General features: G+C 51.8%; 1 protein-coding gene across 1 annotated transcript in view; it reads right to left on the reverse strand.

Moving 5' to 3' along the window:
* Positions 1-575: 575 nt before the first annotated feature.
* cox7a1 (cytochrome c oxidase subunit 7A1) overlaps positions 576-12,220 on the reverse strand; it is a 78,970-nt gene continuing 67,325 nt past the window's right edge. Inside the window, exons 3-4 of the mRNA XM_087984134.1 lie at positions 1,211-1,295; positions 576-838 (exon numbers count right to left, since the gene is read on the reverse strand). Coding sequence (XP_087840260.1) covers positions 780-838; positions 1,211-1,295 — 144 coding nt within the window. The 3' untranslated portion in view covers positions 576-779. The remainder of the gene's footprint in view (positions 839-1,210; positions 1,296-12,220) is intronic.

A 12,220-nucleotide genomic window follows, 5' to 3' on the forward strand; every position in this document is an offset into this window, starting at 1 on the left:
ATTCCATCAGACTCCTGACCTGCCCCTTGTAGATGGTGGACAGGCTTTGGGGAGTCAGGAGGAGAGTTACTCGCCGCAGTATTCCTAGCCTCTGAGTTGCTTTTGCAGTCAGTTTCTGGTCAATGGTAACCGCCCCCCCCCCACCCTCCCCAGGATGTTGGCATGGACAGTGAGATGTTTGCCTCTTGGCAAGCCCAGTCACTAGCCTAGAACAGTCCAATTCCAACTTGGCACAGGGGTTTGGGTCCATCCTGCCCAGCAGGGAATTGGAGGCCATCTCTGCCAGACCAAGCTCTCTTCTGCTGTGGCCCAGACAGAGGCCACTCCCCTGATGGCCTGGTGTTGTGGGGGTAGATTGTGAGACCCCATGCCCAGCCTAGCTCTCTGGCTCCGAATGCTGGTGGCCACGTGGAGGAGGAGGGAAGGGTTGGGGATTCAGTCTTGGCCTCCTGACACTGCTGCCCCCGGACTGGTGGGGGCCTCGGTGAGACCGAGCACAGGCGCAGGGTGATCCATGGGGAAAAGCAGACCAACACCTCGAGGACATGTTTATCCAAAACCCAGAAAGCACAGCGTTCTCTTTCAAACACTTTAATGGCAATGGCAAACACTAATGGAAACAGCGAGGGAACGAGCTGTATCCCATGTAGTGAGCAGGCCCTCTGGCATACAATAACTCGTTTAGGACTGGACATTTCCGTGCAGTTTTAATTTATCCAACAAAATCACTTGGTTGAAGGGGAGGCTGGACCAGGCCTCACTGAGCTCCTTGTCTGCCTTCATTTCTTTTTTCGAGGTAGAGCTGCCTGGAATAAGTGATAGATTGAGAAGAATGTGCCTGCGGGGAGAAAAGATGAGGAGAAAGCACAATTACTGACAGAAATAAAATATTGTCATCAGGAAATACAGCGCAGAGCACCTGGAGTACAGCCCAGTCAGACCTGGAAGAGATATTTCCTACTCAATCTGCTCAGAAACATTCTGACACACCTCTGGAACAGATGAGACTTGAACCTCACCCTCTTAGGCCAGAGGCAGAGACACTACCACTGTATCATAGGAGCCCTGCTCCAGCCTGGCAAGAATCAGCTGAAGAAGGGTCACTGGACCTGAAACGTGAACTCTGCTTTCTCTCTGCAAAAGCTGCTAGACTTGCTGAGTTTCTCCAGCTGCTTCTGTTTTTATTCCAATCCCAGGCACTACTCCTCACCTCCGACAGTGATTGCCATGGTGATACGGTAGAGCACAGCGTCGACCGTTCCTCCCTTCAGGTGGACAGGAAGATCATTGTCTGCCTGTAGTGAGACACCAAACAAACCGGTGAGAAACGGCAATCCTGCTTTCAGCACTCTGCCACACTGCTGCAGTCTGTCAGCGCACAGAGACATGGAGCTTTAGTTAGAGGAACAAAAGACCCGGGTTTGCACAGTGTCTTCATAAACTCATAGCATTTCACCATCAGTGAGCTACTGATCAATAGGAACAGGAGTAGGCCATTCAGCCCTTCAAGCCCAGTCCAGTCTTTGAAACAATCACAACTGATGTGTGCGTGTGTGTGTGTGTGTGTGTGGGGGAGGGGTTACTAAGTCAGTGAGTCTGGTGTGAGTGAGTGTGGGGAGAAGTAAATGTGGGGCTGTGTGTGTGTGTGAAAGTGTGGGAGGGTGTGCTTGAGGGTGTGGGGATATCTAGGGGTACATGCAATGGTGGGGGTGAGTGTGGGGTGGATTTGACAGTACAGGGGTGGGGGTGGTAATTATGTGGGGCTTCTTGGGAAGGTGTTGCTGGGTGACCGTTTCCATGCCAACTCAGCCATATCATTGTTCTTTATGGGGAACAACCTATTGGGGAATCCTCTGGAGTTACCCTTCCACACCGCACTAGGAAGCACACCACCTGAAGCTGAGATTATGAGGATGAGGCAGGAGGCCCGGTTTGCACATGGCTGTGCTCTCCATTCCTGCTCTGACGGACCTGGAGGGAGTCCGGGGTGCCTGCTTTCCCCATTGCATGGCGAAGGAAGCTGTTCAAAGGAGCAGGCCCCAGCCAGTCCCTTCACACTATTTCCTTTATTTTATACATTCACAGGATTGGTTTATCGTCATCTTGTGCTATGGGCATTGCTGACGGGCCCAGCATCTATTTCTCGTCCCTGGTTGCCTTTCAGAAAGTGGTGGCGAGCTGCCTTCTTGAAGCGCTGCAATCTGCGTGCCATAGGTTGACCCAGAAAGCCCTGAGGGAGGCAGTTCCAGGATTTCAGTGACAGAAAGCGATATATTTCCAAGTCAGGAGGGAGAGGAGCTTGCAGGTGGTGGTGATCACACGTATCTGCTGCCCTTTGACCTGTGAGATGGTTGTGGTCATGGGTTTGGAAGGTGCTGTCTAAAGGACCCTTGGGGGTAATTGTTGCAGTGCATCTTGGAGATAGCACACACTGCAGCTACTGAGTGTCGGTGGTGGAGGGAGTGGATGTGGTGCCAATCAAGCGGAGGCTGCTTTGTCCTGGAGGGTGTCAAGCTTCGTGAATGTTGTTCGAGCTACAACCATCCAAGTACAGCCTGGTTCAGGGCAGTGTATTGTATCAGTGCCTGGTTCAGGGCCGTGTATTGTATCAGAGCCTGGTTCCGGGCAGTGTATTGTATCAGTGCCTGGTTCAGGGCAATGTATTGTATCAGAGCTTGGTACGGGGCAGTGTATTGTATCAGTGCCTGGTACGGGGCAGTGTATTGTATCAGTGCCTGGTTCAGGGCAGTGTATTGTATCAGTGCCTGGTACGGGGCAGTGTATTGTATCAGTGCCTGGTACGTGGCAGTGTATTGTATCAACGCCTGGTTCAGGGCAGTGTATTGTATCAGCGCCTGGTTCAGGGCAATGTATTGTATCAGAGCCTGGTTCAGGGCAGTGTATTGTATCAGTGCCTGGTTCAGGGCAGTGTATTGTATCAGTGCCTGGTTCAGGGCCGTGTATTGAATCAGTGCCTGGTTCAGGGCGGTGTATTGTATCAGCGCCTGGTTCAGGGCAATGTATTGTATCAGAGCCTGGTACGGGGCAGTGTATTGAATCAGTGCCTGGTTCCGGGCCGTGTATTGTATCAGTGCCTGGTTCAGGGCAATGTATTGTATCAGAGCCTGGTACGGGGCAGTGTATTGAATCAGTGCCTGGTTCGGGGCAGTGTATTGTATCAGTGCCTGGTTCAGGGCGGTGTACTGTATCAGTGCCTGGTTCCGGGCAGTGTATTGCATCAGTGCCTGGTTCCGGGCAGTGTATTGCATCAGTGCCTGGTTCCGGGCAGTGTATTGTATCAGTGCCTGGTTCCGGGCCGTGTATTGTATCAGTGCCTGGTTCAGGGCAGTGTATTGTATCAACGCCTGGTTCCGGGCCGTGTACTGTATCAGTTTTGATTCAGGGCAGTGTATTGCATCAGTGCCTGGTTCCGGGCAGTGTATTGTATCAGCGCCTGGTTCCGGGCAGTGTATTGCATCAGTGCCTGGTTCCGGGCAGTGTATTGTATCAACGCCTGGTTCAGGGCCGTGTATTGTATCAACGCCTGGTTCAGGGCAGTGTATTGTATCAGTGCCTGGTTCAGGGCAATGTATTGTATCAGTGCCTGGTTCAGGGCGGTGTATTGTAACAGTGCCTGGTTCACTGCAGTGTATTGTATCAGAGCCTGGTTCAGGGCAGTGTATTGTATCAGGGCCTGGTTCAGGGCAGTGTATTGTATCAGGGCCTGGTTCAGGGCAGTGTATTGTATCAGTGCCTGGTTCAGGGCGGTGTATTGTAACAGTGCCTGGCTCAGGGCGGCGTATTGTAACAGTGCCTGGTTCAGTGCAGTGTATTGTATCAGTGCCTGGTTCAGGGCGGTGTATTGTATCAGTGCCTGGTTCAGGGCAGTGTATTGTATCAGTGCCTGGTTCAGGGCGGTGTATTGTAACAGTGCCTGGCTCAGGGCGGCGTATTGTAACAGTGCCTGGTTCAGTGCAGTGTATTGTATCAGTGCCTGGTTCAGGGCGGTGTATTGTATCAACGCCTGGTTCAGGGCCGTGTATTGTATCAACGCCTGGTTCAGGGCAGTGTATTGTATCAGTGCCTGGTTCAGGGCAATGTATTGTATCAGTGCCTGGTTCAGGGCGGTGTATTGTAACAGTGCCTGGTTCAGTGCAGTGTATTGTATCAGAGCCTGGTTCAGGGCAGTGTATTGTATCAGGGCCTGGTTCAGGGCAGTGTATTGTATCAGGGCCTGGTTCAGGGCAGTGTATTGTATCAGTGCCTGGTTCAGGGCGGTGTATTGTAACAGTGCCTGGCTCAGGGCGGCGTATTGTAACAGTGCCTGGTTCAGTGCAGTGTATTGTATCAGTGCCTGGTTCAGGGCGGTGTATTGTATCAGTGCCTGGTTCAGGGCAGTGTATTGTATCAGTGCCTGGTTCAGGGCGGTGTATTGTAACAGTGCCTGGCTCAGGGCGGCGTATTGTAACAGTGCCTGGTTCAGTGCAGTGTATTGTATCAGTGCCTGGTTCAGGGCGGTGTATTGTACCAGTGCCAGGTTCCGGGCAGTGAATTGTATCAACGCCTGGTTGAGGGCAATGTATTGTATCAGTGCCTAGTTCAGGGCAGTGTACTGTATCAGTGCCTGGTTCCGGGCCGTGTATTGTATCAGTGTCTGGTTCCGGGCCGTGTATTGTATCAGTGCCTGGTTCCGGGCCGTGTATTGTATCAGTGTCTGGTTCCGGGCCGTGTATTGTATCAGTGTCTGGTTCCGGGCCGTGTATTGTATCAGTGCCTGGTTCCGGGCCGTGTATTGTATCAGCGCCTGGTTCAGGGCAGTGTATTGTATCAGTGCCTGGTTCAGGGCGTTGTATTGTATTAGTGCCTAGTTCAGGGCAGTGTACTGTAACAGAGCCTCGTTCAGGGCAGTGTACTGAATCAGGCAGTGCCTGATTCAGGGCCGTGTATTGTATCAGTGCCTGGTTCCGGGCCGTGTATTGTATCAGTGCCTGGTTCCAGTCAGTGTATTGCATCTGTGCCTAGTTCTGGGTAGGGTACTGTATCAGCGCCTGGTTCAGGGCAGTGTATTGTATCAGTGCCTGGTTCCGGGCAGTGTATTGTATCAGTGCCTGGTTCCGGGCGGTGTATTGTATCAGTGCCTGGTTCCGGGCCGTGTATTGTATCAGTGCCTGGTTCAGGGCCGTGTATTGTATCAGTGCCTGGTTCCGGGCAGTGTATTGTATCAGTGCCTGGTTCCGGGCCGTGTATTGTATCAGTGCCTGGTTCCGGGCCGTATATTGTATCAGTGCCTGATTCCGGGCCGTGTATTGTATCAGCGCCTGGTTCAGGGCAGTGTATTGTATCAGCGCCTGGTTCAGGGCAATGTATTGTATCAGCGCCTGGTTCAGGGCAATGTATTGTATCAGTGCCTGGTTCAGGGCAGTGTATTGTATCAGTGCCTGGTTCCGGGCCGTGTATTGTATCAGTGCCTGGTTCAGGGCAGTGTATTGTATCAGAGCCTGGTACGGGGCAGTGTATTGAATCAGTGCCTGGTTCAGGGCAGTGTATTGTATCAACGCCTGGTTCAGGGCAGTGTATTGTATCAACGCCTGGTTCAGGGCAGTGTATTGTATCAGAGCCTAGTTCAGGGCGGTGTATTGTATCAGTGCCTGGTTCAGGGCGGTGTATTGTATCAGGGCCTGGTTCAGGGCAGTGTATTGTATCAGCGCCTGGTTCAGGGCAGTGTATTGTATCAGTGCCTGGTTCAGGGCGGTGTATTGTATCAGGGCCTGGTTCAGGGCAGTGTATTGTATCAGGGCCTGGTTCAGGGCAGTGTATTGTATCAGCGCCTGGTTCAGGGCAGTGTATTGTATCAGCGCCTGGTTCAGGGCGGTGTATTGTATCAGGGCCTGGTTCAGGGCAGTGTATTGTATCAGCGCCTGGTTCAGGGCAGTGTATTGTATCAGTGCCTGGTTCAGGGCGGTGTATTGTATCAGGGCCTGGTTCAGGGCAGTGTATTGTATCAGCGCCTGGTTCAGGGCAGTGTATTGTATCAGTGCCTGGTTCAGGGCGGTGTATTGTATCAGTGCCTGGTTCAGGGCAGTGTATTGTATCAGGGCCTGGTTCAGGGCAGTGTATTGTATCAGGGCCTGGTTCAGGGCAGTGTATTGTATCAGAGCCTAGTTCAGGGCGGTGTATTGTATCAGGGCCTGTTTTGGGGCAGTGTATTGTATCAGTGCCTGATTCCAGCCTCTGTATTGTGTCAGTGTCTGGTTCAGGGCGGTGTATTGTATCAGTGCGTGGTTCAGGGCAGTGTATTGTATCAGTGCCTGGTTCAGAGCGCTGTATTGTATCTGTGTCTGATTGCGTACACAGTATTGTATCAGTGCCTGATTCAGGGAAGTGTATTCTATCAGTGTCTGGTTCAGGGCAGTGTATTGTATCAGAGCCTGGTTCGGGGCAGTGTATTGTATCAGTGCCTGCTTCCAGACAGTATATTGTATCAGTGCCTGGTTCCGGTCAGTGTATTGCATCTGTGCTTAGTTCTGGGTAGTGTACTGTATCAGCGCCTGGTTCAGGTCAGTGTATTGTATCAATGCCTGATTCCGGCCTCTGTATTGTATCAGTGCCTGGTTCAGGGCAGTGTATTGTATCAGTGCCTGGTTCAGGGCAGTGTATTGTATCAACGCCTGGTTCAGGGCAGTGTATTGTATCAACGCCTGGTTCCGGGCAGTGTATTGTATCAACGCCTGGTTCAGGGCGGTGTATTGTATCAGTGCCTAGTTCAGGGCAGTGTACTGTAACAGCGCCTCGTTCAGGGCAGTGTATTGTATCAGTGCCTGGTTCAGGGCAGTGTATTGTATCAGTGCCTGGTTCAGGGCGTTGTATTGTATCAGTGCCTGGTTCAGGGCCGTGTATTGTATCAGTGCCTGGTTCCGGGCCGTGTATTGTATCAGTGCCTGGTTCAGGGCCGTGTATTGTATCAGTGCCTGGTTCAGGGCAGTGTATTGTATCAGTGCCTGGTTCCGGGCAGTGTATTGTATCAGTGGTTCAGGGCCGTGTATTGTATCAGTGCCTGGTTCAGGGCCGTGTATTGTATCAGTGCCTGGTTCAGGGCAGTGTATTGTATCAGTGCCTGGTTCAGGGCAGTGTATTGTATCAGTACCTGGTTCAGGCCAGTGTTCTGTAACAGCGCCTCGTTCAGGCAGTGTACTGTATCAGTGCCTGGTTCCGGGCCGTGTATTGTATCAATGCCTGGTTCAGGGCAGTGGATTGTATCAACGCCTGGTTCAGGGCGGTGTATTGTATCAGCGCCTGGTTCAGGGCAGTGTATTGTATCAGTGCCTGGTTCAGGGCAGTGTATTGTATCAGTGCCTGGTTCAGGGCCATGTATTGTATCAGTGCATGGTTCAGCGCAGTGTATTGTATCAGTGCCTGGTTCAGGGCGTTGTATTGTATCAGAGCCTGGTTCAGGGCCATGTATTGTATCAGTGCCTGGTTCAGCGCAGTGTATTGTATCAGTGCCTGGTTCCTGGCCGTGTATTGTATCAGTGCCTGGTTCAGGGCAGTGTATTGTATCAGTGCCTGGTTCAGGGCCATGTATTGTATCAGTGCATGGTTCAGCGCAGTGTATTGTATCAGTGCCTGGTTCCGGGCCGTGTATTGTATCAGTGCCTGGTTCAGGGCCATGTATTGTATCAGTGCATGGTTCAGCGCAGTGTATTGTATCAGTGCCTGGTTCCAGGCCGTGTATTGTATCAGTGCCTGGTTCAGGGCCATGTATTGTATCAGTGCATGGTTCAGCGCAGTGTATTGTATCAGTGCCTGGTTCCTGGCCGTGTATTGTATCAGTGCCTGGTTCAGGGCCATGTATTGTATCAGTGCATGGTTCAGCGCAGTGTATTGTATCAGTGCCTGGTTCCGGGCCGTGTATTGTATCAGTGCCTGGTTCCAGGCCGTGTATTGTATCAGTGCCGGGTTCTGGGCCGTGGATTGTATCAATGCCTGGTTCAGGGCAGTGGATTGTATCAACGCCTGGTTCAGGGCGGTGTATTGTATCAGCGCCTGGTTCAGGGCAGTGTATTGTATCAGTGCCTGGTTCAGGGCCATGTATTGTATCAGTGCCTGGTTCAGGGCAGTGTATTGTATCAGTGCCTGGTTCAGGGCAGTGTATTGTATCAGTGCCTGGTTCAGGGCCATGTATTGTATCAGTGCCTGGTTCAGGGCAGTGTATTGTATCAGTGCCTGGTTCAGGGCAGTGTATTGTATCAGAGCCTGGTTCAGGGCGTTGTATTGTATCAGTGCATGGTTCAGCGCAGTGTATTGTATCAGTGCCTGGTTCAGGGCCGTGTATTGTATCAGTGCCTGGTTCAGGGGCGTGTACTGTTTCAGTGCCTGGTTCAGGGCGGTGTATTGTATCAGTGCCTGGTTCAGGGCAGTGTATTGTATCAGGGCCTGGTTCAGGGCAGTGTATTGTATCAGAGCCTAGTTCAGGGCGGTGTATTGTATCAGGGCCTGTTTTGGGGCAGTGTATTGTATCAGTGCCTGATTCCGGCCTCTGTATTGTGTCAGTGTCTGGTTCAGGGCGGTGTATTGTATCAGTGCGTGGTTCAGGGCAGTGTATTGTATCAGTGCCTGGTTCAGAGCGCTGTATTGTATCTGTGTCTGATTGCGTACACAGTATTGTATCAGTGCCTGATTCAGGAAAGTGTATTCTATCAGTGTCTGGTTCAGGGCAGTGTATTGTATCAGAGCCTGGTTCGGGGCAGTGTATTGTATCAGTGCCTGCTTCCAGACAGTATATTGTATCAGTGCCTGGTTCCGGTCAGTGTATTGCATCTGTGCTTAGTTCTGGGTAGTGTACTGTATCAGCGCCTGGTTCAGGTCAGTGTATTGTATCAACGCCTGGTTCAGGGCAATGTATTGTATCAGTGCCTGGTTCAGGGCAGTGTATTGTATCAACGCCTGGTTCAGGGCAGTGTATTGTATCAGTGCCTGGTTCAGGGCAGTGTATTGTATCAACGCCTGGTTCAGGGCAGTGTATTGTATCAATGTCCTGATTCCGGCCCCTGTATTGTATCAGCGCCTGGTTCAGGGCAGTGTATTGTATCAACGCCTGGTTCAGGGCAATGTATTGTATCAGTGCCTGGTTCAGGGCAGTGTATTGTATCAACGCCTGGTTCAGGGCAGTGTATTGTATCAGTGCCTGGTTCAGGGCAGTGTATTGTATCAACGCCTGGTTCAGGGCAGTGTATTGTATCAACGCCTGGTTCAGGGCAGTGTATTGTATCAGTGCCTGGTTCAGGGCAGTGTATTGTATCAACGCCTGGTTCAGGGCAGTGTATTGTATCAACGCCTGGTTCAGGGCAGTGTATTGTATCAACGCCTGGTTCAGGGCAGTGTATTGTATCAGTGCCTGGTTCAGGGCAGTGTATTGTATCAACGCCTGGTTCAGGGCAGTGTATTGTATCAACGCCTGGTTCAGGGCCGTGTATTGTATCAGTGCCTGGTTCCGGGCAGTGTATTGTATCAACGCCTAGTTCAGGGCGGTGTATTGTAACAGAGCCTCGTTCAGGGCAGTGTATTGTATCAGTGCCTGGTTCAGGGCGTTGTATTGTATTAGTGCCTGGTTCAGCGCAGTGTATTGTATCAGTGCCTGGTTCAGGGCCGTGTATTGTATCAGAGCCTGGTTCAGGGCAGTGTCATTGTATCATGGCCTGTTTTGGGGCAGTGTATTGTATCAGCGCCTGATTCAGGGCAGTGTATTGTATCAGTGCCTGATTCCGGCCTCTGTATTGTATCAGTGCCTGGTTCCAGGCCGTGTATTGTATCAACGCCTGGTTCAGGGCAGTGTATTGTATCAGTGCCTGGTTCAGGGCAGTGTATTGTATCAGCGCCTGGTTCCGGGCCGTGTATTGTATCAACGCCAGGTTCCGGGCAGTGTATTGTATCAATGCCTGGGTTCAGGGCAGTGTATTGTATCAGTGCCTGATTCAGGGCCGTGTATTGTATCAGTGCCTGTTTCCGGGCCGTGTACTGTATCAGTGCCTGGTTCCGGGCCGTGTACTGTATCAGTGCCTGGTTCCGGGCCGTGTATTGTATCAGTACCTGGTTCCGGGCGGTGTATTGTATCAACACCTGGTTCAGGGCGATGTATTGTATCAGTGCCTGGTTCAGGGCAGTGTTCTGTAACAGCGCCTCGTTCAGGCAGTGTACTGTATCAGTGCCTGGTTCCGGGCCGTGTACTGTATCAGTGCCTGGTTCCGGGCCGTGTATTGTATCAGTGTCTGGTTCCGGGCCGTGTATTGTATCAGTGCCTGGTTCAGGGCAGTGTATTGTAACAGAGCCTCGTTCAGGGCAGTGTACTGTATCAGAGCCTCGTTCAGGGCAGTGTACTGTATCAGTGCCTGATTCAGGGCCGTGTATTGTATCAGTGCCTGGTTCCGGGCCGTGTACTGTATCAGTGCCTGGTTCCGGGCCGTGTACTGTATCAGTGCCTGGTTCCGGGCCGTGTATTGTATCAGTGGTTCAGGGCCGTGTATTGTATCAGTACCTGGTTCCGGGCGGTGTATTGTATCAACACCTGGTTCAGGGCGATGTATTGTATCAGTGCCTGGTTCAGGGCAGTGTTCTGTAACAGCGCCTTGTTCAGGCAGTGTACTGTATCAGTGCCTGGTTCCGGGCCGTGTATTGTATCAGTGTCTGGTTCCGGGCCGTGTATTGTATCAGTGCCTGGTTCCGGTCAGTGTATTACATCTGTGCCTAGTTCTGGGTAGGGTACTGTATCAGCGCCTGGTTCAGGGCAGTGTATTGTATCAACGCCTGGTTCAGGGCAGTGTATTGTATCAACGCCTGGTTCAGGGTGGTGTATTGTATCAGTGCCTAGTTCAGGGCCGTGTACTGTATCAGTGCCTGATTCAGGGCCGTGTATTGTATCAGTGCCTGGTTCCGGGCCGTGTACTGTATCAGTGCCTGGTTCCGGGCCGTGTACTGTATCAGTGCCTGGTTCCGGGCCGTGTATTGTATCAGTGTCTGATTCCGGGCTTGTATTGTATCAGTGCCTGGTTCCGGGCCGTGTATTGTATCAGTGCCTGGTTCCGGGCCGTGTATTGTATCAGTGACTGGTTCCAGTCAGTGTATTGCATCTGTGCCTAGTTCTGGGTAGGGTACTGTATCAGCGCCTGGTTCAGGGCAGTGTATTGTATCAATGCCTGGTTCAGGGCCGTGTATTGTATCAGTGCCTGGTTCCGGGCAGTGTATTGTATCAGTGCCTGGTTCCGGGCCGTGTATTGTATCAGTGCCTGGTTCCGGGCCGTGTATTGTATCAGTGCCTGGTTCCGGGCCGTATATTGTATCAGTGCCTGATTCCGGGCCGTGTATTGTATCAGCGCCTGGTTCAGGGCAGTGTATTGTTTCAGCGCCTGGTTCAGGGCAATGTATTGTATCAGTGCCTGGTTCAGGGCAATGTATTGTATCAGTGCCTGGTTCAGGGCAGTATATTGCATCAGTGCCTGGTTCAGGGCAGTGTATTGTATCAGTGGCTGGTTCCGGGCTGTGTATTGTATCAGTGCCTGGTTCCGGGCCGTGTATTGTATCAGTGCCTGGTTCAGCGCAGTGTATTATATCAGAGCCTGGTACGGGGCAGTGTATTGAATCAGTGCCTGGTTCAGGGCGGTGTATTGTATCAGTGCCTGGTTCAGGGCGGTGTATTGTATCAGGGCCTGGTTCAGGGCAGTGTATTGTATCAGCGCCTGGTTCAGGGCAGTGTATTGTATCAGTGCCTGGTTCAGGGTTGTGTATTGTATCAGTGCCTGGTTCAGGGCAGTGTATTGTATCAGGGCCTGGTTCAGGGCAGTGTATTGTATCAGAGCCTAGTTCAGGGCGGTGTATTGTATCAGGGCCTGTTTTGGGGCAGTGTATTGTATCAGTGCCTGGTTCAGAGCGCTGTATTGTATCAGCGCCTGGTTCAGGGCGGTGTATTGTATCAGTGCCTGGTTCAGGGCAGTGTATTGTATCAGGGCCTGGTTCAGGGCAGTGTATTGTATCAGAGCCTAGTTCAGGGCAGTGTATTGTATCAGGGCCTGTTTTGGGGCAGTGTATTGTATCAGTGCCTGATTCCAGCCTCTGTATTGTGTCAGTGTCTGGTTCAGGGCGGTGTATTGTATCAGTGCGTGGTTCAGGGCAGTGTATTGTATCAGTGCCTGGTTCAGAGCGCTGTATTGTATCTGTGTCTGATTGCGTA

The sequence above is a fragment of the Chiloscyllium plagiosum genome, unplaced genomic scaffold (genome assembly GCF_037043375.1).
Source record: "Chiloscyllium plagiosum isolate Xiang-an unplaced genomic scaffold, Cpla_swu_hap1 HiC_scaffold_47, whole genome shotgun sequence".
NCBI classification, from domain to species: Eukaryota; Metazoa; Chordata; class Chondrichthyes; order Orectolobiformes; family Hemiscylliidae; genus Chiloscyllium; species Chiloscyllium plagiosum.